The following is a 25,723-nucleotide window of genomic DNA, read 5'->3' on the forward strand; positions in this document are numbered from 1 at the left end:
AAATGGGCTGTTCCCCAGTGTCCAGTGGATCCGCCCATGCTTGTGGAGACCATCGATGGTCGAGTGCTCCTGTCCGGGCCTATTACGGCCGCCACGCAACCCGTGTGTATGGCCATCAGTACCCATGTGGAGGCCATTCAGTTCTACGTCACTTCGGAACTGCACTTCCCCGTGGTCTTGGGACTGGCGTGGCTCCGGGCGCATGATCCACAGATCTATTGGTCTCAGAACTTGGTCACCTTCCCAAGTTTGCAGTGCGTGGACCACACCCGCCATATCTGTGCCGGCCAGGTGGAGGGTTCCCCAGGGGTTTCCTTGCCTCCCGAACTGTCCGACTTTGCTGACGTGTTCAGTGAGTCAGAGGCGGACCAATTACCCCTGCACAGGCCCTACGACTGCTCCATTGACCTAGTCCCTGATGCGCCTCTCCCAGTGGGGCGTTTGTACTCCATGTCGGAGCCCGAGTTGGCTGCATTGCGGGACTTCCTGACAAAGAACTTGGCTCGTGGTTTCATCCGGCCCTCGTCCTCGCCAGTGTCTGCGCCCGTGCTCTTCGTCAAAAAGAAGTCGGGCGAGTTACGACTTTGCTGTGACTACCGGAAACTCAATGCCATCACGGTGCGTAACCGCTACCCGCTGCCCCTCATCCCCGAGCTCTTGGACCGACTCCGGGAGGCTAAGATCTTCACGAAACTGGACCTGCGTGGAGCTTACAACCTCGTCAGGGTTCGGCCGGGTGATGAGTGGAAGACGGCGTTTGGTACTCGCTATGGACATTTCGAGTACACGGTGATGCCGTTTGGCCTGACCAACGCCCCCGCTGTGTTTCAGCATTTTATGAACGACATCTTTCGGGATCTGTTGGACCAGTTTGTTGTGATTTACCTGGACGACATCCTGATTTACTCCCCGTCGCGTGAAGCGCATCATCAGCATCTCCGTCAGGTCCTGCAGCGCCTCCGGAAACATCGGCTGTTTGCCAAGTTGGAGAAGTGCCAGTTCTACCAGGTGACCATTGATTTCTTGGGCCACCGCATTTCTCCTGAGGGCATCGCCATGGAACCGAGTAAAGTTGAGTCGTTGCAGAGTTGGCAACCCCCGCGTCGCGTGAAGGATGTTCAGCGACTTCTTGGATTTGCCAACTACTATCGGACATTCATCCCTGGCTTTGCTGCCTTGACAGCCCCCCTCACCCGGCTCCTGCAGAAGAAGACTCGGTTCCAGTGGAACGCCCCCGAACAACAGGCGTTCCAAGCTTTGAAGGACGCCTTCATGAAGGAGCCCATCTTGAAGCATCCTGACCCGCAACGGCCGTTTGTCGTGGAGGCGGACGCCTCCGACATTGCCATTGGGGCCGTGTTACTCCAGGCAGCGACGCCCAACGGTACCCTTTTCCCTTGCGCGTATCACTCTCGGAAATTGAACCCCTCGGAGCGCAACTATACCATCTGGGAGAAGGAGCTGCTGGCCATCAAGGCGGCGTTCGAGGCTTGGAGGCATCATCTGGAGGGGGCGCGGCATCAGATCGAGGTCCGGACGGACCACAAGAATCTGGAAAGCCTGCAGACCGCTCGGAATTTGAACCAACGCCAGATCCGGTGGTCCCTCTTCTTTGCGAGGTTTGACTTCCGGGTGCGGTACATACCAAGCGGGCACAACCAGAGAGCGGATGCTCTGTCCAGGAAGCCCGAGTACACCCGAGTGGAAGACAAGCTTCCGCCCAGGACAGTGATCCCCGTCGAGTCTTTTGCTGCGGTGCGGGAGCCGGTGGATATACGGGCTCGGATCCGGGAGGCGCAGCAGCAGGAGGCGTGGGTGGCTCAGCGGAAGGAAGAGGTGGGGCCAGATTCGCCTTGGTCGGTCACGGATGGACTCCTGTATTATCGTGACCGGCTCTATGTTCCAGGAGGGCCACTCAGGGGACTCGTCCTCAGCCAATGTCATGATAACCCGGCTGCGGGGCATTTTGGCCTGTTCAAGACTCTGAACCTGGTCTCCCGTACCTTCTGGTGGCCCCGAATCCGACACGATGTCCAGTCTTATGTCACCTCCTGCGTCCCATGCAGGCAGGCCAAGTCAGCGACAGGGGCCCCGCCTGGTTTACTGCAGCCTTTGCCAACGCCCAAGAGACCCTGGGGGGCTGTGTCCATGGACTTTCTGACGGATCTACCCCCATCCTCCGGCTTCACGACAGTGTTTGTGGTGGTGGACATGTTGACCAAGATGGCGCACTTCATCCCCTGTCGCGGCTTACCGTCAGCTCGCGCCACTAGTCGCATGTTCATCCAACAGGTGTTCCGGCTGCACGGCCTTCCCGATAGAGTCGTCTCCGATAGGGGGGCCCAGTTTACAGCCCGCTTCTGGCAGGAGTTGATGCGGGCGTTGGACATTAAGGTTTGCCTCTCGTCCGCGCATCATCCTCAGACCGACGGGGGTACCGAGAAGGTCATCGGCATCTTAGAGCAGTATCTGCGCTGCTACGTTAACCTGCAGCAGGACAATTGGGTGGACTACTTGGCCATAGCCGAGTTTGCCTTTAACAACTCGCAGCACACCTCCACGCAGATGACACCGTTCTTGGCCAACGTGGGTTATCACCCCCGGTTTTTCCCCCTTTCTCCCGTGGACTCACCGGAGCCGGCAGCGAACGAATTCATGGCGGAGTTACAGGCAATCCATCGGTTGGTGCGACGGCAGCTGGAGAAGGCCAAGGCCGACTACAAGAGGTTCGCCGATCGGTCGAGAAGGGATACGCCTCCACTATCGGTGGGGGATCGGGTCTGGCTGTCCACCAGGAACCTGCCATCCACTCGGCCGGCGAGGAAGCTGGACCACCGTTACCTTGGACCGTTCCCAGTCGAGGCCGTCATCAACCCGGTCGCCTATCGTTTAACTCTGCCACGTTCCCTGCGCGTGCACCCCGTCTTCCATCGGTCCTTGCTGGTCCCCGAACGACCGGCCTGTCCACTTCGCCAGGCGGAACCTCCACCATCAGGAACTCGTGATGGAGGCAGCACCCCCGAGTACGAGGTCGCCAGCATCAGGGATTCCCGCTGGCTGAAAGGTCGCTTCCAGTACCTGATCGAGTGGAAAGGGTACGGGCCGGAGGACTTCACATGGGAAGACGCGACCGCCGTTCATGCCCCTGCATTGGTGACTGCTTTTCACGAACAGTTTCCATCCCGACCGCATCCGGATCGGCAGACCCGGGGGAAGGGCCCTGCGGTGCGGGATAGTGTTGTGACTCAGGGCCAGCCTGTGGGTCCGACAGCCGGCTCTGATGTATCGGATGACTCTGAGGGGGAGGAGGGAAACGAACCGGCTGATGATGGTTTGGAGGAGGGAAACGAACCGGCTGATGATGGTTTGGAGGCTTTGCAGAGTCCTCAGCCGGGGACCTCTTCTCAGCTGCGTGAGCCCGAGAGTGCGGAGGAAGATGACCCACAGCTGGCCCTGTTCAAGGACGCCCGACGCAGGAGGCAGTCAAGCAGGAACAAACAAAGAAAGGCTGCAGGACTCCTCGGGAGGAGGCTCAGGGAGACCACGCCCTGAGCTCTCTATAAAAGGAGTGTTTGGGGAGGGGCTGGTTGCTGAAAGCAACTTTTCCGCTTGAGAAGACAAGCTCTAGTGTTTTTGTTAACTGCGTAATTAAATCTTGGCAGAAGCCTTTTAGCCTTGGACGCTTTCCAGTCTCTTCTTTTCGAATAGGGGTTGCGAGAAGAGGGCTGGTTCAGAACAGCCACTCCTTTGTTGCCTTGGTTCATTGTCATGCTGGAATTCCCATCCACGGCCCATTTTCAATGCCTTGACTGAAGGAAGTAGGATCTTATCCAAGATTTAACAGTATATGGCCCCGCCTTCGTCCCTTTGATGCGGTGAAGTTGTCCTGTCTCCTTAGCAGGAAAATACCCCCAAAGCATAATGTTTCCACCTCCATGTTTGATGGTGGGGATGGTGTTCTTGGGGTCACAGGCAGCATTCCTCATAACATGGTAAGTTGCACTGATGCCAGAGCATCACCCAGTTCTCTGAATCAGAAGTTAATTGGCAAACTTCAGATGGGCCTGTACATGTGCTTTCTTGAGTAGGGGGAGCTTGCAAGTGCTACAGGATTTCAGTCCTTCATGGCGTAGTGTTGTCAATTGTTTTCTTGGTAACAATGGTCCCAACTCCCTTGAGATCATTCACAAGATCCTCCCATGTAGTTCTGGGCTGACCCCTCACCATTCTCATGATCATTGAAACTCCAAGAGGTGATCTTGCATGGAGCCCCAGACTGAGGGAGATTGAGTTATTTTGTTTCTTCTGTTTGCAAATAATCACACCAACTGTTACCTTCTCACCAAGCTGCTTGGTGATAGTCTTGTAGCCCATTCCAGCTTTGTGTAGGTCTACAACAGACATGTCAAACACAAGGCCTGGGGGCCAGATCTGGCCCACGAAGCCATCCTGGAAACAGTGAGGGAACAGCCCCCACTGCCTTGGCCCTGGCCCAGAGACCCTCCTTCTGCCAGACCCTCGGATCTGTCCCACTCCTGCCCAGGCCCCCATAGGCACCCTTGATGGGAACGATGTAGAGCTGACCATGCCCACCTAGTAGGCCATATGCACTCTAGCCACGCCCACCCAGACCATACCCACCCGGCCCCCTGAAGGCAACTGCAATGCTGATGCGGCCCTCAATGAAATTGAGTTTGACACCCCTGGTCTACAATCTTGTCCCTGACATCCTTGGACAGCTCTTTGGTCTTGGCCATGGTGGAGAGTTTGGAATTTGATTAAGAGAGTGCTCCTAATCTTATTGCCTGCATAAAAGACACCTGGGAGCCAGAAATTTTGCTGATAGGGGATCAAATACTTAGTTCACTCATTAAAAGGCAAATCAATTTATAACTATTTTGAAATGTTTTTCTGGATTTGTTTTTTGTTATTCTGTCACTGTTAAAACCTACAATTAAAATTATAGACTAATCATTTCTTTGGCAGTGGGCAAAACCAGCAGTGGGCAAAACCAGCAGGGGATCAAATACTTTTTTCCCTTACTGTACCATGGAATCAACTGATTTTTTTTTGTATCTATACTTGCTTCTGCGTGTTTATAACTCAGTTTGAATTATGTGTTCAAATTTAAACATGATCATTTACAATGGTTGGTTTGTTGATACACTTAAGTCACACAACCAAGGTTTGTAGCCAAATTTTATAGAAACCCATTTTTTATTATTAGTTTATGATTTGGTGAGTTTTACAGTATGAAAATGTGCTGAACAAGTAATGATTTAAATAACAATCGATAAATGTATAGCATAACTGTAACTAATTGTAATATAATGCTCTCCCAAAGCCTTAGCATTTTGCATCAGCTGTATGGGATGATACTGACTTGTTTATTTTTATCCTGCTTAAAAGCAATCCAAGGCGGTGAACACAACTTTCTCCTTCTATTTTCCCTGCAACAACCACCCTGTGAGGTAGATTGGGATGAGAGTGTATAACTGGTCCAAAGTCACCAGCTGGTTTCCATGTCAAGATGGGACTTGAACTCATGGTCTTCCGCTTTCTAGTGCCTTAATCAGTAGACCACACTGGCTCTCTTTGGTTTATGATATCTATTAATATGCTACATATGTTGCTTAAGATCTTTTAGGTATCTGAAGGCATGCCTGTTATACATGAAACACAAACAACTGGGGAAAAATACTTTATTGCAATGAGCCTGATTATTAAAGTATCTTAGTGAACAGTATGAATCCAAATATTGATTTTCATGCTGCACTTAAGTTTTTTTTTAAATTGTAACCATACTGTTACTATATCTCTTAAATGAACAATTTCTCGTTTTTCTTATTTATAATGTAGAGATGCATATGGGATGCAACATTTGTCATACAAGAATTGTTTCATTCATTGATTGTTCAGAATTTATTCAGTTAATAGATTACAATTTCCATCTCAGATGTTTCCAATAGATTTCTTGCCATAAACATAGTATAAAATCAAAGTGTTATCTTAGCTATGAACTTCCTAAAATGTAGGATAAAGAAAAGCCAAACTATTTATAAAATACTCCAACCTGAACATATGGCTTCATTTACATCCTATACATACTTTCTGGAAACAATATTTGACAGTCAATAGCACCTATTTATTAAAAAAATGCATTTAGAATTTAGTGAAGTGCAATACACTTCCTAAGGCAAACAAATTAGTAGACCAGAAATTCATGTTAGAATAGAGTACACCTTCAGCAATTCATTCACTGCAATGAACACTATATTTCAAGATAAACTAAAAAAGAAACCCTAGATTCAATCCTGATGAATCTATTAGACTTGCCTCAATTGTCACAGCATGATATAAAACAATAAAGAGTGGCATTTTATTTAAACATTCCAATTAAAAACAATTTAATATTTAATACTCTTAAACTTTGATTGTTTAGCACAGTATTGTACATCAGATTCCAAAGTATACTGAACTTTATTTGGAGACTACTATATTTTGATGTCAGTAGTTGCATGTAAAGTTTTTTAACTTAAAAAAATGAGTTTGTTTTGCATTTCTGATGTTTAAGAGAAGAACTGAAGCAGTTACCATTGTATAATAAATATTTTAACATTACTTTCTGTTAAGTCAATTTTCTAAAATCGTACATGTTATTGTTTATAAAAAAAACCTCTGAATACTGTTGAAATGCTTTCTTCTTGGAGCCAGCATCTGTGTAAGCAACTAGTCTCCAATAAAAACAAAACTGATAAAATCATACTGTTCCCATATTCAAGTACTATGTACACAAACTCTTCTGGAGATTCCTATAATTAAAACAGCTCAGACACTTTCAGTACAGAAACATTAACTTCTTTCAAGGGCCAAATTCATTCATCAGAATCCAGAATGTGGATTTTAAAATATTGTTTCAGGCTGCAATAGGGAACAAGCTATACATTTCCTTGCTTTCCAAATTCTATAAAGAGTAAGCCAAATGAAACCTCCATGATATTGGCAATACACACCAGAAAAAAATTTACAATTTGAAATTAGGTATTCCAAACACAGCTTTCTTGCCCAGTTCTGCTGATATATAGATTGCTCTGTTTAATTAGCTAAAGGCCCAGCAAAGATCAAGAAACGTGATGTCAGAACATAGACAAAAGTGTCAAAGGGCATGATTATCTGCTCCTCCAATTAGTAACTCTAATTACATTTTTAATTCTGTATGTAAGTGCTTATCAGTTGCAGATTTAATGAGTGATTCCATTAGGCTCCATGTCTCCTTAAGTAAAATATTAATGAATAGAAGAAACTTTAGAAAGTGCCATTTCACCATCAATAACACAGTAGCAAGGTGATGCTGAAAAAAAATCAGCAAAATATTGGGATATGATGAATGGCTTGAAAGAACGAACATAACCAGTTTTTCCCCACACATACAATATTGACTACCAAACCTGTAGCACTATTTCTAAAGGATTCTTACACTTATGCTATAAAATTAAGGATTTTTTTTCATTTCTATATGTATACAAAGTACACATAAAGTAATATGAATGTATAGAATTAGCTGTGTATATGTACAAACGTTGGAACTTCTGCAGGAAGGTGTATTTATCTGAAATTAAATTTCAAGTCTTATTAAAAATTTAGATGGAAATTTTTCATGACAAGGGTGAAGTTGTGGTACCTTGTTTCTGAATAACCTGGTCCAGGGACGTTGAAAATGTTGCTTGCACAAACTGTTCCATGAATAGAACAGCTAGTTTGCAGTGCTCTACACCAAACTGAACTATGCTTTGTTAATCGGTGGAGGAGGAAACAGCAGAAAAAAGCCAAGGCTGAAAGGTTGCCTTGGTGATGGCATATTGGATATTAGTCGCAACTGAGGAGAAAAAGCAAAGTGCTGGAAAAATCACAGGCAGCAGTGTGATATGCCATTCTGAATATCAGTGGTAGTGGTTGAAGGCAAGCCATGGGAAGAGCAAGGAGATGGCAGCAAAACATACCTCTTGCTGAGGAGGAAATAATGTACACCAGTCTTTATTCTAACTTTCTCCCAAAAGCTACTCTGGTATCCCATCCCTCCAAATTTTGTTTTGAATAACCAAACATTACATTTCTGCAAAGCTGTAATTGATTTAGAACAGTTTAACCAAATTTTCACACAGTGATCTTTTTCACATTTAAAATATGCTTTGTATGAACCCCTTCTCTTATCTCATGTCAGTTGATTGTGCAATGCTTTAACCAACAACCTTGATTTCTTTTTTGGAGCAGAACAAGACAAATATATACAATATATTTTCTGATTTTGATTTTTTTAAAAAAATTAGCTACTTGAAAGCTCAAATTTTGCAATATATTAAAAATTCTAATGATCTTTATTATATTTATATTCTATGTATAACTGAGTGACATCTATGTCTAAATTTATCTCAGTAAGGACAGCTGAATGAGAAACATTTGTTATAGAGATAAATACTTTTTCAAAGATTCTAAGTAGCAGGGCATACACTTCAGTTACACTACTGTATTCCTCCAAGGTGTAGGGATAATTTAAAGACTTGAGTCTTATCTTGAACTTGCAATAATATTGGTTAAATGTGAACGTTAAGAATACTCGTTCTACCATTGCATGCTTAGTTTTATACACTGCATATACAAGTGTCAATTTAGCTAGTAATATAACAGGATTTGGAAAACAATTTTGTTCTGGATTATAAAAGGGCTCCATAACTTTAAATTTGGAATGATCTAGCAAGGAAGATAATACCTAATTATATTCCCACATGCCTTTCCACTGCCATATATCTATGTTATGGCCAATGGGATTTAAAAGGAGTATTGTTTCTCATGAAGTTATAGTTTCTAATCTTTGCAATACAGTTAACACTGTAGGCACAGAGATGCTTTAGAAATAGGTACATGAAAAAACAATCTAGTACACACGATGCTGGTGCATTTAACTGAAGGCTTCTCACATATTTCAGTCAATTGGAGGTAGGTGCTCGTCAATAAATTGCTTCACATCCATCATTTCCTATTTATGAATGAAAAACAGTAATTTAGTTTAGATAGTGATACCAATATTTTTTACTACTACAGAAAGAATACATAACTGGACTTCTCACTATGCAAGGAACTTTTCATTCTGGTCTGCAATCAACACTATTACTTTACTAAAATCAGGTTTTTCATTCAGTGTCCTGATTTATATTTTCAACTTATCTGGACTAGTTATAATAACCAATTATATTGAAACAAGTGCCCCTGAACTCATTGCCACTGAACTCATATGATCACAATTTCCAACGTCAGCTTCCCACAAGCAAATCAATGAGGAAGCCAAAAGGAAGTCATTGAGGAAATCAAAAGTTGTCCTCATGTGAGAGCCTCACTTAATTACCCACGTGATCCTCATTTAATGATAACAAGTGAGACTGTTGGAATAGTCACTACTCAGTTCCATGCTTGCTTGATATCACAAAACAGTTCCTGATCCCAACTACTGTTGTAACCCAAAGACTACCTGTACCTCTTAATTCTTATTTTCCCCTGATTAAAATAACTCAATGTAACACAATCATTACCTCAATACATGAGCTATGCATCATGCCTGAGTAAATTTTGAAAGTTATGTTGCCAGGATAAAGCATTTTCTTTAGTGTTTCAGAAGTCACACTTCCAAACATTAAAGGAACCAAAGGATCACGGTCACCATGGCACTGGAGAATAGAAATGTCTTTGTTGATGCAACTAATGGAACCCTAGAAAAAATGTTACAAGAAGTCACATTATTATGAGCAAGGCATATTACTCAGGCTGTTTATTTGTCATATGTTCATATTTTTATTTCAGCCTACCTCTCAGCAGGTATGTCACCATTCTTTTCATCTATATAATCACATAATATGGAATGTTATGCAGAAAGAGTATTTGGTTGGTATCATTTGCTAAATTTTGTGACCAAATAAAAATTCAAATTTCAGGCTGTTTAACCCAGGATTAACACTAAACTCTACATTTGCTGTTTTTGAAATTTACGGAATACAGGATTGGAATCTAGATATCATCTTTGTTTTTCTCTGGCACAAAGTGGAATTTGATAATCCCTTTAAAATTACTGCAGTATTATTTGTAAAGCACAATAAACAAACAATAACTATTATTAACAATTTGTAAACTGTCCAAAATTGCTGGCAATCAGCATAACTATGCTGATTAGTAAATTATTATGGTTCATCGCAGTCAGCCAGATGTTTAGGCTGGATTTGGCATTTTTATTAGGGTCTTATATTTGACAGTACAAATAAAAATTAACACTCATTTTTATGAAACCAATGACTACCTGTGGAAATGAAGTCCGCAGTGGAAGCCAACAGCTGAGTCCTATAACACCCCCTAACTTCTGTTGTGTTGTGAGGGCAGTGTATAAAGATAAAGCTCCTCCCTAATAAAAATCAAGGTAAAGTTCATTAGTAGAATCGTAATCAAATATTGAACAACAAACATAATTTACTTTTAAAAATTGGAATTTAAATTATATTTATTTCATAATATTTCAGAAACTCATCAAGCATTTATAATGCAGTAGCATTAGTTGTTTGTCACATCAATTAGTTTAAACATGTAGAAACACTTGCCAGAAGTATATTTTCTTTCTCTCTCTCTCTCTCTCTCAAGGTATGAACATGACTTCTGAACACAGATTGTAAAATGGTGAACCTTTATATAAAGGAGAACTCTGTTTAATTCAATTCATAAGATGTTTTAGTATAATTTATTTTGTATGTCATAGAGATAGATAGATAGATAGATAGATAGATAGATAGATAGATAGATAGATAGATAGATAGATAGATAGATAGATGTTTTCTGAGGTTTTCGCGGGTGTTTGTATGTGGATCTTTGGTCATTCGGGTTTTTCCCCGCGTAGAACTAAAGGTGTAGGAGCAACGTTTCGACGGAATCCCATCCGTCATCATCAGGCTGGTGGCTTCAGCTTCCTTCTTCTGAAGAAGGAAGCTGAAGCCACCAGCCTGATGATGACGGATGGGATTCCGTCGAAACGTTGCTCCTACACCTTTAGTTCTACGCGGGGGAAAAACCCGAATGACCAAAGATCCACATAGATAGATAGATAAATAGATAGATAGATAGACAGACAGACAGACAGACAGACATAGATAGTCTTTTATTATCCCATGTATTTTCAAGTTCATGTTCATTTATTTAAGAAGCTAACCCAAGAGACGGCTCTACACATGGACATCACCAGACGGTCAACACAGAAATTAGATTGACTATGTGCTCTGCAGCCAAAGATGGAGAAGCTCTATACAGTCAGTAAAAACAAGACCAGGAGCTGGCTGTGGCTCAGACCATTGTTGCTTCTTGTTGCAAAATTTAGGCTTAAACTGAAGAAAGTAGGGAAAAGTACTAGGCCACTCAGGTATGAACTAAAGCATATCCCTGAGAAATATACAGTAGAGGTGACAAATAGATTTAAGGAATTAGATCTGATAGACAGAGTGCCTGAAGAACTATGGACGGTGGTTCGCAACATTGTACAAGAAGTAGTAACTAAAACTATCTCAAAGAAAAAGAAAGGCAAGAAAGCAAAATGGCTCTCTGAGGAAGCTTTGCCAATAGCTGAGGAAAGGAGGGAAGCGAAAGGCAAGGGAGAAAAAGAAAGATACACCGAATTGAATGCAGAATTCCAGATAATAGCTAGAAGAGATAAGAATGCCTTCTTAAATGAAGAGTGCAAAGAAATAGAAGAAAATAATAGAATAGGGAGGACTAGAGATCTCTTCAAGAAAATTGGAGAGATGAAGGGAACGTTTCACGCAAAAATGGGCATGATAAAGGACCAAAAAGCAGGGACCTAACAGAGGCAGAAGAGATTAAGAAGAGGTGGCAAAATTACACAGAACTATACAAGAACGAGCTTAACATCCCTGATAATCACGATGAGGTGGTCACTGACCTCGAGCCAGACATCCTAGAATGTGAAGTGAAATGGGCCTTAGGAAAGCTGAGCAACAACAAAGCTAGTGGAGGTGACAGTATTCCAGCTGAGCTATTCAAAATCTTAAAAGATGATGCAGTAAAAGTGCTACGCTCAATTTGCCAGCAAATTTGGAAAACTCAGCAGTGGCCATAGGATTGGAAAAGATCAGTTTACATTCCAATTCCAAAGAAAGGCAGTGCCAAAGAATGTTCAAACTATCGCACCATTGCACTCATTTCACATGCTAGTAAAGTTATGCTTAAAATCCAACAAGCTAGACTCCAGCAGTATGTGGATCAAGAACTACCAGAAGTACAGGCAGGATTTTGAAGAGGCAGAAGAACTAGAGATCAAATTGCCAACTTACGATGGATCATGGAGAAAGCTAGGGAGTTCCAGAAAAACATCTACTTCTGCTTCATTGACTATGCTAAAGCATTTGATTGTGTGGATCACAACAAACTGTGGCAAGTTCTTAAAGAGATGGGAGTACCAGACCATCTTATTTGTCTCTTGAGAAACCTATATGCGGGTCAAGAAGCAACAGTGAGAACTGGACACGGAACCACTGATTGGTTCAAAATTGGGAAAGGAGTCCGGCAAGGCTGTATACTGTCGCCCTGCCTATTTAATTTATATGCAGAGCACATCATGAGAAAGGCAGGGCTAGATGAATCAAAAGTTGGAATTAAGATTGCCGGGAGAAATATCAACAACCTAAGTTATGTAGATGATACCACTCTAATGGCAGAAAGTGAAGAACTAAAGAGCCTCTTGTTACGAGTGAAGGAAGGAGAGAGCAAAAGTTGAAACTAAACATTAAGAAAACCAAGATCATGGCATCCGGCCCTCTCAATTCCTGGCAAATAGATGGGGAAGAAATGGAGGTAGTGACAGATTTTATTTTCCTGGGCTCCAAGATCACCGCAGACGGGGACTGCAGCCAAGAAATTAAAAGACACTTGCTCCTTGGGAGGAAAGCCATGGCAAATCTAGACAGCACACTAAAAAGCAGAGACATCACCCTGCCAACAAAAGTGCGTATAGTCAAGGCTATGGTCTTCCCAGTTGCAATGTATGGCAGTGAAAGTTGGACCATAAGAAAGGCTGAGCGCCAAAGAATTGAGGCCTTTGAACTATGGTGCTGGAGAAGACTCCTGCGAGTCAGTCCTGGAGATCAACCCTGACTGCTCTTTAGAAGGCCAGATCCTGAAGTTGAAACTCAAATACTTTGGCCACCTAATGAGAAGGAAGGACTCACTGGAAAAGAGCCTAATGCTGGGAAAGGTTGAGGGCAAGAGAAGAAAGGGATGACAGAGAATGAGGTGGCTGGATGGAATCACTGAACCAGTAGGCGTGAGCCTAAATGGACTCCTGAAGATGGTAGAGGACAGGAAGGCCTGGAGGAACGTTGTCCATGGGGTCGCGATGGGTCGGAGACTACTCCGCAACTAACAACAACAAAATAACTGTAAATGAAAAGATGCTTGGGAGCTTTCTGCAGAATCAATATTTTGATTAATAATCCAGAATAATTAAAAGAACTATTTTAATTACTTACAACAGATTTGCCACACTGTTAGGTGTCCATAGAATCGGAATTGTTAGATTAATATTACCTGAGAAAATCCTCCCAAAATTATTCTGTTTGAGGGTATTCCATTTCTTACTTCTTGTTCTATAAGTGTGTTCACTGAAAAAAGAACTGAATGTTAACTATGCTTATAAAAGAAATACCAGACCATCACAGAAAGATTGGATGCAATAATTGTGTAAAGGTTCCCCTCACTTTGGAGTTTTCACTTTAGGATGGCTAGGTATTGACATATTAATCATTTTTATGTTTTACTATTCTATCTTCTCATGTAATTTTGGAACTATATAGATTCCACTGTTTTAGAATAAAGCCTAAAGAAAATAATTGGTTATATTTATGCAATAGTCACTTAATATTATTAAATGTGTACTTTACTTTAAATTGTTGGGATTCTGTGAACCCCAACCCCCACCCCAATTTTCAGTCACAGCAGAAAAAGTAGGACTTGTCCACTGATATTCAGATGTGGAATATCTCCTACCCCTCAGTTTGTAGCGACAAGGACTCATAACTTTTTTGTGGATTTAAAAGGCAGGCAGGGAATTCTTGATGTCAGAACAAGTTTGTAATCTAATCTGACCAGGTGGAAAGTCTGGGCTGATTGGAAAAAGATGCTCTTCAACAGGAAGAAATGGAAAGTATTATTATATTTAGGAAGGAAAATATGTCATATATACAAGATTGAGGATTCATAACCTGGACAGGATTTGGGTATGGCCACTGACAAGCTCAATATGAGCCAATAGTTGAGACAGCTGCTGAAAGAGCTAAGGAAATTCTGGGTTTTTTTAGAAGCAGCACCATATCAAAGATGCATATTTTACCCATATAGCTAAAATATTTTATGTAGCCGACCATTAAAAAAGGTTAGAGTTCTCCATCTTGGAGCATTTTAAGAAGTGGCTGGACAGCCATGTTTTAAGAACAGTATAATCTCCTGATACTGGGAGCACTTTAGATGATTATGTTCCCTTCCAACTGCCCAATTCTGAGTATATATCATTTTGCTGCCATCTACCAATCATCTGGATTTCTTCAGGACAGATGATCTTCACAGATCATATTCTTGCTATTCAATGCCATCTTTTTAAAATCATAAAATATCAGAAGCTTTATTTTCATTTATAGTTTATTGGCTGAAGTACTAATTTGTTTATTCATTTATATATCTGCTTACTTAACATACAACTCAATAGTACTGTTTAGATATGAAATTATTTGCACGATTCTATAATATCAATGGAACATAGCTAACTTTACAAAGTACAGGCTTATAAGCAGGATGGAAATTGGTAAATTCCCAAGCAATTATAATTATCTACTTCATCAAATACAATACGAACATACCATTCTCTGATGCTTGTTTGATCCCAGCTTCATCTTCCTGTGAATCTGGAGCAAGTCCAAAAATATCGAACCTTTAATCAAACAATTATTTTGTATTTTATTATGCAAGTAACTTCACAACAGCAATTATTACAATAAGCATAAATAAAGTTATACATTTTTAATCTTGTATCCAGCAGTCTTAATGAAGCTCAGTCTTCCATAAAATATATACCTATAACAGAAAACTAAGCCTTGAAAACTGAAATTTCAGGATTTCTAATTATACTTTTCATAGAATAAGGAACTCTGTTTTCTTCCAAACATCCCTATCAGGTAAAGTTCTTCTGGTGAAACATACCAAAACAACACTTGCTCAACAAGTTGATAATCATACATTTAGTTGAAAAGTCTGTAGAACTCATGAGAATTGACAAGACAAAAATTAGTCAACTGCAGGATAATTTTTTTCAGCTTTATATCAAACTCTTAACACTGTGAAATTGGAAAAGGGATCCAGCTAGGTACCATAAAGAAATTGTGTAAAATTCTTGGTTTCAAATTGAGAGTGGTGAGTATACGGTATAGTGAAAACATCTTGTCGAGATATTTAAGAGTGTCAGATGACCTCTATGCATTTTCAGCAGTATAGTCCCCATGGATTATTTTTACTACTAGCAGAATGAAGACCTACTTGCTCAACCTTGCAGCCATCTATGTTGCAGGATGGTTTTTGGACCTTTTGGCAGGTGCAATATCAATACTTATGTTCTAATCAGACTTCCTTGAAACACTATGGTAGGGCCTTCAATATTATTTAGGACCAATAATATTCTTAAAAGCATTGCCTACGTATAGTAGAACAAAAATGTGACTTCAAGCAAATTTTAGGGAAGGAAAATATGTTATGGAGATGGCCCACCAAAGATAGAACAGGGGTGTCAAACTGCCGGCCCGCGGGCTGGACACATCATCTGGAAGGCACGCCCACCCCATTGCCAGCAATGGCAAAACAGTCCCGATACATCTTGCGACGTCACAAGTTTGACATGTCTGATATAGAGGTTGAATAGCTGTTGGGTCAACATGCAGTCTTGCTTAATGCCTTTCTCAGTTTTAACAACACTGGTAAGAGGGCATGGGGTTACATCTTAGTCTGAATGAAATACATTCATGTATCATGCATATAAAATGAAGTAAATGCTGGTGAATTAAGGAGGCCTGCAATTTCTTACACAATTTATATGGAAGTATATGGAATAAAACATTGCTTAAAATCAACAAAAGCAACATAGAGGAAGACGTGAGAAATATTTTTCAATGAAATGCTGGAGTACAAGGTACTGATTAATGTGACTTGACTTCTTATAAAATCCTACAAGCAGACTTTCTTGTTTCAACCAGTTCCAGAATTTCCACTGTAGGTATCTTGCATACAGATTGCTGGTGATGTTGAGGTCAATAGCTGTGTAATTACCAGGTTATCATCTCTCTTTTTTATACTTAGGAACAAATATTGAAAGTCTCAGATCCTTGCAGACTCAGCCCAGGTATCAGCCACATTAGAGGCCCAGAAAACAAGATTGCTTTTAATGGGCTGTAAAAGGATTTGATCATGAGTGTTCTTCATGTGCCCATTAGGGAATATCTAGCCGATGAAGGGCAAATTGGAGATTTTTAAGGAGATCTAACTTCAAAAACTCACTTATCATTTGATTTCGTTGATGAGGGGTCCACTTGGCTCAACAAGAACTTTTATGATTCTTAACTGCATGGCCATTTATCATTCTGATAAGGAAATAACTTATATATAAAGACTCTTTGAATGTGATGAGCATTATCTGCTCATTTGTTTAAATATGTAAGGGAGAGCTGGCTGATTGAAAGTTAGAAGTATGTGCTGGGTAAGTAGTGAAAAAAAATCAGATCTGGAGGTTAAGAGTTGAGGCAGGAAGGTCATGATTATCTTGGAGCTACCCATCTATGGCATGGATTTCTAGAAAGGGACAGACTGCTAGAATGTTAATGTGGCCAGGTTCTGCTGAAGTACCTCGACAATCTGTAGACAGAAGGCTTGTTGGAAGCACGGCTGCAATGTTGTTCAGTCATTGTAATATAAAGATCTTTCTGCTCGTAATAGATAAGCATCAAGGAAAGCCTGAGTGATGTAAATGGGGTGGGGGAAAAGCGGGCACTTGTTTTATGGGTTACCTCCATTATCACTCTGCTCCAGAGACTGGCTTGGATTGAATCTTTTGAGGGTCAGGGAGGCAGCCTGGCTTCTCTGTTATGATTTTGGGAGGGGGTAGAAGAGGGGAACCTAAAGCTGTAAATCCATTATTCGTGATTCATGCTGACTGTGTAGTAGGGAGATAGGAGTTGATCCTCATCTATTTCCCTGTTTTAATTGGGTTTATGAAGCCCAGCATCATTATTGGAACTGGTCTAAATTCTTTTCTTTCCTCTATGTGACATTTAAGCTGTAGGGGCTGAACCAGAGGAGTAAGGCCAGTTAAAAGCTGAGTGCTTGCTTGAGGAGCTACTATTAGTAGACAACTTGGCTCCTTGCCGTTTATAAACTATAGTCTATAGTTGGGACACACTCGTACCCCAAGCCTATATATCTTATTAAATGTGCCATATGAAATTAGCATCTGTGGCTAATTAAGTCCCTTTCCATTTATTCTTCATTATTATTTATTTAGTATAAACAGTATAAGCCACAGGAATGAGTAAGTGCAAGAATGTTTCAAAATTAAAAACAAAGAATTGCGGGGGGGGAAGATTAATCCCTCACTTACCAGGAAGGCATGGCCATATTCATGTTGAGAGAAACTGGCATGATGGGCCTTGAAATAGTGTAAAGAAAGATTCAACTTAAAAGTCAGCAAGAATATTTTAAATATTCCCTTCTGCATTTTAACAAAAGTTAAATTTTAAAAAAATCTGCAACCCTTAACTAATATAATCACATATAATCAGTAATATAATCCCTAATTCCTGATGATATCATGATTTAAAAAGCTTTAACAACTTGAAAGAATTGTAGCTGATAATATTAGTCAGTCCCCATAGTACTACATAACTTGATATTTACAGTGATAACTGCTAGGACTCATTTTTCACATGTGCCTTGAATTTTTATTCTACTTGTATTGCATTTCTTCCAAAAGGTACAGCCCAGCAATAAAAAGGTAACAAACTAAGTGTACAGTAAGATCATGTTCTATTAGTCCTGTAATTTGTTTTTATTTTTTTAAATCATAGAATTACATTATACTGTTTCCTAACACGTCTTTTCCTAATTTCCTATTACATTGTGATAATCTATATTATTATCTGTCCAAAGTTTAAAGTAGCTTAAGGATATTCCAGAGAAGATGAAATAATTGTTTAAATTCAGGTACCTTGCAAAATTAATCATGAAGTACCAAATGTTTAGAATACATCCGACATCCTTTTCTTTCAGAATTTAGGATAGATGCTTTTCTTTATATAACTTAGGTAAATAGATTTAAAGTTCTAAATCTATCAGAAGTGTTTTTCTTTCTTTTTAATTTGAAGACCTGACACTCTATTCAATTTCCTTTTTACAAAATACAAACACTAAAATAATGGGTCCATAAAGCATCCACTAACATACTGTCAATCCAAAATATAAGGAGGTTGAAATTATGGTAAAATAAAATTTCTGACACCCTGTATTGCTCTTCTTGCAATCTTTCATATGATGCTGTTATCTTTTTTATAATCCAGTCAATCAAGTGTCAAGAATTCTTGAAGTTACTGAGCCATGCATGCATTGCCAATTATGTGGCATCTTCCTTAGCTGTACACAAGCCAGCCCCGACAGGTTTTTGTAACCATTTGTTCTTTCAAACAATTACGAATTTTAGATGGTGGTTCTGGGGAATTTGCTTTTCTGCAATTTCTTGCCCTTCACATAATGTGGAATGGGACAATTTGCTGTGGAATAACTCACCATGACCAACTTATGGCATGACAACTCAATGCAAGATATATATAATTATTACTAATAATATTATTAATAATATTTAAGAGGAACAGGTCTAGAGTACAGTTTATCTCACATTAAGTTGTCCTGCGGGAGTTGTCCCAAAGCAAGTTCACTGCGGTGAGCTGTCCCACAGAGGGTTGGCCACGGTGAGCTATCCTGGTGACCTGGTGGTAAAAGATGACCACAAGTTGTCCTAGACCCCACATAATGTGTGATTACTTGGCATACAGGAATTTACAAGAACTATCTATCTATCTACCTACCTACCTATCTATCATTCTATTCTCATCAGTGTAGAGAGGATTAGTTTTTTTGCTTGTCCCAACTCATTTGCTAAGAATTAGCAATAGTACTTGGACATATATAGGTAGTCCTCGACTTACAATAGTTCACTTAGTGACCATTCAAAGTTACGACAATACTGAAAAAGTGACTTATGGTTATTTTTCTCATGATGGTTGCAGCATCCCCATGGCCATGTGATCAAAACTGAGACACTTGATAACTGATTCATATTTATGAGTTGCAGCATCCCAGGATCATTTGATAACCTTTTGCAATTTATTACAAGCAAAGTCACTGGGGAAGCCAGATTCACTTAACAATCACGTTATTAACTGAACAACTGCAGTGATTCACTTTACTGTGGCAAGAAAGGTCATAAAATGGGGCAAAATTTACTTAAAATAAATGTTTCACTCAGCAACAGAAATTTTGGGCTCAATTGTGGTCATAAGTCGAGGACTACCTGTACTGCTCCATAGTGCTTTATAACACTCTCTGAGCAGTCTACAACATCAACATATTGCCCTCAACAATCTGGGTTCTCATTTTACCAACATAGGAAGGATGGAAGGCTGAATCAACCTTGAGCCAATCAGAATCAAATTCCTGGTGTGTGGGCAGAGTTAGCTGCAATACTGCATTCTGTACAGCTCTTAGTTAAATAGGCTGGAGCTTCTTCAAAACTGAGGAATAGGAATAATCAAACAGATCCAGGGAAAAAGAAACCATGGACTTTTGAAGCCAGCGTCCTAGAGTGGAAGGGCTGCTTGGGGGGGGGGGAGGGATTCTTTCTGAAAAAGGCTGGGAACTTTTCTTCCACATCTGAAGGCTCAAAAGGTTAGCACTCAGATGGGAGGAAAATACCATGGTGGGCTGATGAAAGGAATTTGGGGGGGGGTCCAAACTTAGTTTTCCTAGCCCAGAGCAGGAACTTCCTTCTGTACACAGAGGGAAGCTGCCTGTCCTCTCTTGGCAGGGAGCTCTTTCCCTGTCCTTTTAATGTTTTGCAGTCACTTAGTGACTGCACCTGGGAGAATTAGGGTAATAGTCGTTGAGAGAGGCAATCACTGTTCTGACTTGCAACCATAATGGGCAGGCTCCGTTATGGTCATAAGTTAAGGACTATCTGTAATTTCTTTCCCATAAATAGGTCACAGAATTCTGTCAGATTTACTCTTGAGAACTTTAACGAAACAGCAAGCGGAAAATAGTAATACTTACGCATGCGGACAAATATACTTTACGTGTGGACTCCTAATACCAGCAAATGCTTCTGCCCAGCCATGCCTATAAGAATATAGAAAACAAATTCCCATTAAAAATATTCTCAGCTGTTGCTATATATTGTCTGCTCTTTAAAGAGCCACAGAGTGCCACAGTTTTCTTCCACCTTTGCTTTAAACAGGTAGTGCTACCAATTGGGACTTCTCTGTCACAGCATCTACGTTGTGATATGATGCCCACCCAGCTATCTGTATCTCTTCCACCTAATGATGTTCCAAGGAACTTTAAAAATATGGCTGTTCTCTTAGAGTTTGGGGTTATAAAATATTGTCAGCATTCCATGGTATTTGGGTGTTATAAATTTTTAAAAATATGTCTTTCTTTTTCAAACTGTAAGCTGCCCAGAATCATTCTAAATTTGGGCAGCTCCTAAATGTAAAAAATTCAAGATGTAACATTATGTTATTAGGTATATGAATGGAGCTATGAGACTAAACATACTGAAATTATCCAGAGAAAGGGAATCTCAAAATACTGGGATTTTATCTGCAATACTCAATTTGTAATACTACAAAATCTAGTATATAAATAATTCCATGGATGAAACTGTGCATTCAAAATGACTATTTCAGGGGTTATGAGATTAGAACAAAACATTTAATGTTCCATAATTTCTGACTTCGGAACTAAAAAAATTTATCCAGCATTCTCTGGTGTAGTCTGACATCTTGCATTTGGATTGGCTTTTTTCTCAGGCTTATTAGGACTTATTTCTGAATATATGCATATGAAACTGAACGGCCAAGATCTTATAAAAGATTTATTTTAAAATAAAACTTCTACAAGCAAGTTCTACTCTTGTTTTGACTTAATCATGGCAATTTAAAGTCAAATAATAATCTGCACATGCTGAATTTTATCAAAATAACTGAAAAGGACTATTCATATAATTCAAATTCTTTCATTAACTGAATCTTTAAGAAGCATGTACTAATATCTTCCAATACCCAGTTCTCCAATTAATACTGTTACCATGAAGTCAGTTTCAACTCTTACTGACCACACAGGCATCTATCAAATGAAATGTAAACACTAACTTCAGCATAGCATAACACTACATTTTCTTTGCAAATTGCAAAGAATAAAAGGTAGTTTTAAAGGTAAAGATTGTTTATTTAAAATGCCATTTTACTTACCCAGTATCTCCTAATCCATGGAGAAATATGACCTAGGATTGAATAGTATATGCATAGCGTTACTACATGCTGGAAAGTTAGCTCTTCCAAAAACGTTCTGTTCTTATATCCCATAAATCTAACTGCAATAGACACTGCTAAAGATAAAGTGTGCCTGCTTAAATATAACAAATATATCAAAAGGGCATAATTTTGATAGTATCAGCAAGTGCACTCATTTGACATACTACTTATAACTGCTGGTTTGTGTGGATAGAAAGAGACAGAAAGAGAGAAATTTTCTGAGATTGTGGATTTGGGGTTTTACGATATCCATAACATAAATATAAGCAAATTTCAGAAGATTCTGTGGAAACTTTCTAAACTAACTAGAGCTCACAGAAATAACTCATCTTGATTCCCACCTTCGCCTCTGTCACCAATATCTCAACACAACCTATTCCACCAACCTGTCCACCCACAATATTTCCAACACTTTCTCTTACTTTCCTTACCTGACATCCTTCAGCTGCCAATGTTCAACTCCTACCGCACAGCATATCAGTGTGCTTACCCCATAATGTTCCCAGAACCTTCTCTTCTATCCCTCTCCTGCCTCTCAACCACTACCAATATCCTTGATTTTTCCCACTCTTCCTTAAAACACATACTTACACCACCTATATTTCAGTCCATAGGGACAAGAAAACAACCCTTTTGTTCCATACTCCAACCAAACATATGTTTTGATTTAAGCACAGATTGCAATGAGTTATTTGAATCATGAAAACTGTTCATACAATGTTTTTATTAATGATGAAAGAAGGCAGATTGAGTATAAAATAGTGATCAGTTCAAAAGAAGTTCACTGAGGTGATTTAGTCATATAAAAAGAATTACAAAAAATTATGGGTTGAAAGGAACTGGAAGACTAAGAAACGTTCAGTTAGATGGAATTGATGAGGTCTTCAAAACCCAGAATTGGTCCACAGTGGTGATATTAAAGATAGGAATGAAAAGTTACTCATAAGAAAACAGCAACCCAGAAGTATGTGGGTATGATTTTTATCCTTTTTCTTAAAATATTCTGAGTGGGTTGACATCTTCACACCCATAACAACTCAAAGATCACTTTTCAGATCACTGGCAGATCAGATTCCACTAACAGAGATGAAGTTCAGACTTTTTTCTGTCAATGTATATCATTTACACCTCTTTACACTGAACGTAATAGCTATACTGAAACTGGATCGCTTCATAATTCCCTTTTGATTTTACAATCTTGAATAGTTTAGTATCATCAATAAATGTAACCATCAAGTGCTCATTTAAATTTAAACTTTGGGTATCCAAGGATATCAAATTATCTACCCTTTGTCTAAAATCATAATGATCCAATAGTATTGCTAACAGAAAATAGCTGAGAAATATTGTGTGCAACAGAATCCATTAAGTTTTTTTCACAACTTAGCACTTCAAATCATTTTTATCAATTACGTGCACAATGCCTTTAGTGCTACTTCTTTAGGATACTCTTGAATGCTAGCTGACATTAACACAATTCTTGCTAATTCACACTTCAGTTATTTTGATACAAGAATTCACACCAAGCCACTTAGGAAAGACACAATTAAAAATGGTGAAAAAGTGGTTTTCAGCTAAAAATATAAATGCGTTGTCTTCCCTATACGGTATCTTTTCAATAATTTCATGTACCATACCTGACATTTTTAATTTTTTGCTTTTTTAAAAATACTATCTCCCCGTAAAGAACTTACAGTAGGATATCGTAAAACATTTTTTTCCCACATAATTTGAAGCTTCTTCATAAAGTATTAAAAGTTGGAAGGAGGAGGTCATCAAAGCAGCTGTCCTAATTAAATTTCTAAGCACGTTTGATGACCCAGGAAATGAAGCACAGTGGGCATTGTTTAATTTTGAAAATGTATATATATATCAGATTATTACTCTTGCGTTCCTGCTGTTGGGCCAAAACCCCTCCAGATCGCAGCGAACGGTCAAGACCAGGGGTCTTCAAACTTGGCCCTTTTATGACTTGTGGACTTCAACTCCCAGAATTCCTCAGCCAGCTTTGCTGGCTGAGGAATTCTGGGAGTTGAAGTCCACAAGTCATAAAAGGGCCAAGTTTGAAGACCCCTGGTCAAGACCATCAGAAAAGCTCAGGCTTTCGGGCAATATTATTCCCAGGAAATAGGAGGGCGCCGCAGGCCTCCAGCGCCAACTCGCCTGTTCGGTCAGAAAACCTCTGCACGGGTGAGTCTATGAGCGTTACTCAAAAGCAAGGCCCGCTGCAGGAAGCCTTGCTGAACCGGAACCGACCCTTTCCTCTTCTTTCCCTCTTTGCCCGGCCAGCTTCTATCCCGTCGCGCCCTCTTGCTCCGGGAGATAAGAACCGCCTGGAGATCCGTTACTCACTCACCGCGGCGGTAGCCTTCTTCGCGGCCGGGACAATGGCTGGGAGCGGAGCAGACATGGTGTTGCCGCACATACACTGGGATAGCCTCTCGCGTCGGCCAGTCAGACGTTGACGGGGCGGGCGGGAGGTGGGGAAACGGGCGGGACAGGAACCCGATTGGAACTAGAGAGAGACGAAGGATACTCAGCAGGCCCGCCTCCCTTCCCAGTAATGCAGGGGTCTTCAAACTTGGCCCTTTTATGACTTGTGGACTTCAACTCCCAGAATTCCTCAGCCAGCTTTGCTGGCTGAGGAATTCTGGGAGTTGAAGTCCACAAGTCATAAAAGGGCCAAGTTTGAAGACCTCTGCAGTAATGGGTTGGGAGGGGGGAGCGCGCGGGGTGCCCGACCCCTGCTGCTCAGTTGAGAGCAAAAGCAGCCGTTGAAACGGGGGCGGGAAGGAAAAAAGGAACGCTCGAGCGCGGTCTTGGCTCTTCTCGCGCTCCCGCGCGTGCGCTCTTGCTACGAATTCAGACTTTCAAACCCCCCCCCCCTGCGGACCCCGTTAAGACCGGCCAATGGCAAAGGATTCTGGGAGCTTCCAGTTCAGGTCACGTGGCTTTCTCTGGGGCTTTGTTGGACTCCGCTAGCGGAAGCCGCGAAGTGTTTTTTTTTGCAAACGAGTATTTAAATTTTACAGGAAACATTAAGCGGGTTTCCTTTTTTGCTTTTGATACCTTGCTTTCTTTTAGCTGATTCAAAGATTGGCAACATGTGATTTTCCAACGATCTTCCAAATCATTCCTCACCATAGAATTACTATTCCTTTTGATAGTCGGACTTCATCAAGAAGGGGTGTGTGTGGGGGGGGTGTTATCATATATTATCCATCTTTAAAAAGCATGGTTTATTTTTATTTTTTAAAGTACAAGGAGACAATCAAAATTTCTCTTCCTCCTGTTTTTGCCACAAATCTGTGAAGTGAGTTGAGCTGAGATTTAGAAATGGCTTCTTCGTGTTAATCTGTCCATTAAATATCTTTCGGGGAGGAAAAAAATTGGAGCGATTAAACTTTGTAAGGAAATGCGACAGCTGTCTAAAAGAGAAATGAAGAATGTCAATATTATTGCAGCTGTGTGGCATTAGGCAGCAGCCTGTCCTGCCGAGTAGAACAAAAACAATATTTTAGCCTCAGAGATTTTGCACGTATTATAAAAATGTGCATTAATTTTTAATATTTATATTGGAAATCTAGGTTTCTTTTAAACCCACATATAAGCATATGTGTAGGTGTAGTCAGCGTGCACCAATTCTGACATGTAATCTTCGTTCTAATACGTAAGCTGGTTAAACTAAGAGCTTTAAGTGATGGTTGAAAATCAAAAGTTTTTGAAAACTCAGCACCGTATTTTAATTGACATCCTTTGCCGAAACAGATCTCCAATACAACTCAATAAAAAGTGCATATTAATCAAAAACAAGCTATGGAATCAACATGCATTCAGATGCACAAGTATTGTAAGAGCGTGAATAATTTTCACACAGCCCCTTGGCACCTTCGCTACCCCAGTCAGTACGTTATAGTTTTATCAAAATCAGACTAAAGGGATCCCACGGGGGGGAGGGAAGAAAATTTTCGTTTCCTACCCTACAAAATTAGCCAGCGCGTAACGCT

At 40.6% G+C, this 25,723-nt stretch overlaps 1 protein-coding gene across 4 annotated transcripts in view; it reads right to left on the bottom strand.

The window, feature by feature from the left end:
• The window catches only part of LOC308664822 (transcription elongation factor A protein 1), a 51,301-nt gene extending 25,578 nt beyond the window's left edge, over positions 1 to 25,723 (bottom strand). Inside the window, exons 1-9 of one of the 4 annotated variants that reach the window (XM_081322359.1) lie at positions 25,696 to 25,723; positions 21,654 to 21,685; positions 20,455 to 20,520; positions 17,732 to 17,779; positions 14,952 to 15,022; positions 13,627 to 13,700; positions 10,343 to 10,444; positions 9,585 to 9,761; positions 5,689 to 9,034 (exon numbers count right to left, since the gene is read on the bottom strand). In XM_081322359.1, coding sequence (XP_081178485.1) covers positions 8,981 to 9,034; positions 9,585 to 9,761; positions 10,343 to 10,444; positions 13,627 to 13,700; positions 14,952 to 15,022; positions 17,732 to 17,772 — 519 coding nt within the window. In that variant the 5' untranslated portion in view covers positions 17,773 to 17,779; positions 20,455 to 20,520; positions 21,654 to 21,685; positions 25,696 to 25,723 and the 3' untranslated portion in view covers positions 5,689 to 8,980. Of the gene's footprint in view, positions 1 to 5,688; positions 9,035 to 9,584; positions 9,762 to 10,342; positions 10,445 to 13,626; positions 13,701 to 14,951; positions 15,023 to 17,731; positions 17,780 to 19,021; positions 19,092 to 20,454; positions 20,521 to 21,653; positions 21,686 to 24,072; positions 24,286 to 25,695 lie in introns of those variants that run through there. The other 3 variants (XM_081322357.1, XM_081322360.1, XM_081322358.1) reach the window with 3 other exon arrangements.

This window comes from Vipera berus (genome assembly GCF_964194415.1).
Source record: "Vipera berus genome assembly, chromosome: 3".
NCBI classification, from domain to species: Eukaryota; Metazoa; Chordata; class Lepidosauria; order Squamata; family Viperidae; genus Vipera; species Vipera berus.